At 43.1% G+C, this 2,978-nt stretch overlaps 1 protein-coding gene across 1 annotated transcript in view; it reads left to right on the forward strand.

Annotated features, from left to right (window-relative positions):
- LOC118341387 (spectrin beta chain, non-erythrocytic 2-like) overlaps nt 1–2,978 on the forward strand; it is a 57,760-nt gene that overhangs the window by 18,818 nt on the left and 35,964 nt on the right. Inside the window, exons 18-21 of the mRNA XM_035679633.1 lie at nt 271–511; nt 956–1,114; nt 1,580–1,710; nt 1,849–2,074. Coding sequence (XP_035535526.1) covers nt 271–511; nt 956–1,114; nt 1,580–1,710; nt 1,849–2,074 — 757 coding nt within the window. The remainder of the gene's footprint in view (nt 1–270; nt 512–955; nt 1,115–1,579; nt 1,711–1,848; nt 2,075–2,978) is intronic.

The following is a 2,978-nucleotide window of genomic DNA, read 5'->3' on the forward strand; positions in this document are numbered from 1 at the left end:
AGCCCTACAGTTTATATCTTTTCAAACCATATATGAAGATGAATGAATGCTGCTTTGAGGACCTAACTGAACTTTGTTACTGAATATTGCATGTGACTAAAACAAATCACTTTTAAAATTAGAGTCAATGATAGGTGTAAAATTTCCCAATAGGTCACGACTGTCTTCACTATTGCACATTTCTCTTTCACAGTACCATACTCCCCTCTCTTCATCCTTCTCAAACTACACTTTCAGTATCACTCTTTCCTGTCTTTCACATCGTACCAGGTGGAACAGCATTGTGGAGCTGGTGGAGCAGAAGAAAGATCAGCTGGACTCGATGTTACGACTGCAGAACTACCTGCTGGAGTGTGCTGAGATCAAGTCCCAGATCCAGGACAAGAGAAAGGCCATCGATGCCACTCAGTACATGGGCAGCGACCTGGGAGGAGTCCTGGCACTGCAGAGACGTCTCTCTACCATGGAGGGAGCCCTGTCTGTCCTGGAGCCCAAACTGTTGCATCTACAGGTAGGGAATTATGGGAAGATACAATGACTGTACAGAAGTTAAAGAAAGAAATTATTAAAGGTGTTTAACTGTGGTATTTCCATGTAAATTAATGTCTAAAGTCTGTTTAGATAACGTGCATTAAAAAAACAACACTTTTTTTTAGCTTTTCACTCTTGTCTGGGCCTCGTTAGCCATGATGGCTTTAACTTTTAATGCTAACTGTACTTTTTTTTTTTTTTCCTTCTATTTATTACAAACACACCACTGTTGGTGCTACAGGGAATTCATCAGTAATGGTAATAGATAATAGCAATGGCATTTGTTCCTATAAATACATAACAAATTAGAGAAACCTCAAAAGATACACATTTGTGGAGGTGAAAAAGATTTTATAGGCAGGTTGTATTATGCAGCATAAAAGGCTACAGTCACCATAATGCCGTCTCTTGTTTGGTGATGAAGGAAGAGGCCGAGCATCTAGCAACCGTCCACCAAGGTCGGGCCATGGAGGTTCTTGTGCCGTTTGATGGCATCAGTCTGGAGTGGGAGGAGCTGAAACGCACCCTGCAGGGCTGTGAGGACTCGCTGATGGTGGCTAGCAGGCTGCAGAGCTTCATACAGGTACACTGGGATAGTCCACACATCAGGGAGAAATACTGCTGCTGATAATCGATAGGAACTGACTCTGCATTTTACTCCTCAGGTATAAGGTATATGTACTTATAACTGTAGGAAAAGTTCTTATTTTTTCACATACAAACACAGAGATTTATGTTTAATGTCCTTGCCACTTTAAAGGTTGAGTAAGGTTCAGCTTCCAGAAGACAAATTGTATCAGTCTAGTTTTCACAAGAACAAACACTGAGAAAATCATAGTGGATAAATTAGTTGTATTAGGAAGTAAATTTTACTGGAAAAACCGGTATCTGCTGCAAGTTAAGCAGAAGCATCTTGACACTGGTAATCTGGAAATCACATGATCTGCCTGTAATTTTTAATATTTGTCAGTCTGCACAAACTTCTGTAGTGTAGACCAACAATGGAGTTGATTAAATTCAAATCATGTTCCTCCCCGCTTCCTGTCAGGACCTGGACTCCTTCCTCACCTGGTTGGTCCAGACGCAGACGGCGGCTGCCTCAGACCAGCTGCCCAACGACCTGGAGGAGGCAGAGAGACTCATCAACAAACATGCTGCCCTAAAGGAGGAGATCGGACGGTGAGTTATCAAAGGACAACAAAAGGATTATCTTGTTTTTAGCATGATCTTATCTTCAGCATGTCTTCCCAAAAGGTCTTAAAAACACATCAGGCGTTCAGAGAATAACTGAATGGGTCGCTGCTGTTTTCTATGCAGATATGAAGAAGACTACGAGCGCTTGCAGGCCATGAATGAGCTGCTGGAGTCCGAGGAGGCTCCGCTCCCTCAGGCCGCCCTGCAGCAGTGGCTCCAGAAGCTCGATGTCGGCTGGAACAAACTGCTGGAGATGTGGGAGAGCAGGAGAGAGGTTCTGGTCCAGGCTCACATTTTCCATCTGTTCCTGCGAGATGTCAAACAGGCCGAGTCCTTCCTCAACAACCAGGTGAGACCAGCGAAGACTGAGCAGGTGGTTGCGGTTTACAAGCAGCATCTTCTGGAAGTTGTTTCAGCTATCTTAGTGCTATTGCTTTAGGATGGCAGTGTCAGTTGGTCTGTCGGTCCAAAACTTTCGTTCAAAATAAAATATCTCAACTTTTGGGTGGATGGCCAAACATTTGATCCCGACGTTCTTAGTGCCTAGAGGATGAATCCTGATGACTGTTGGTGATTATGTAACAATGTGTTCTCATCATGTAGCCCTGTTGCATCACGGAAATCTGCTCAACTTGAATAACTCCTCCGCAGAGTTTTTTGCAGGGTTGGAGAAGTTGTTACACGTGACAGCGAGATGAAAACAGCTGCTGTGTGCAACATGTATTATGTACTTTTATGTTGCTGTTGTTTTTAAATTGCACACAAAAAGTTTTGAAAATTAGTTTTGGTATGGAGTTTAGACATTATAAAATGTATGTATGGTGATACTGTACATACGTATGATATGATGGAGAAAGCAAGAAGTGGTGAGGGGGCCAGATACAAGATTTACAGAGTCTACGGTAGATTAACGGAGTCTCGTCTGATTGGTCGGTATGATTTACCGTTCATCAAAAGGACCACTGTGAAAATACTGAAGGTGCAATCTGAGGTCAAAAACTGACACACTTTTTTTGTGACAAACATCGCTCTGCTTTTGTCCTTTAGTTGGTTCGTGTGATGATGGCAGTGATAACAGCGGTTAAATCACATCACCTAAACATCCTGGTGTCTTCAGGAACACCTCTGAACTGCTTTCTGACTGCAGTACAGTGGAGGACTGGGTGTGGTCGGCTTAGCCCTGCCAAAGCCAGTACAGAGATAGAGAGAGCAGAAAACAGAGAGAAAATAAGAGAGGGTGTGTGTGTGTGTGT

This window comes from Morone saxatilis, unplaced genomic scaffold, assembly GCF_004916995.1.
Source record: "Morone saxatilis isolate NCDOM2014 unplaced genomic scaffold, NCSU_SB_2.0 Contig8, whole genome shotgun sequence".
NCBI lineage: Eukaryota > Metazoa > Chordata > Actinopteri > Moronidae > Morone > Morone saxatilis.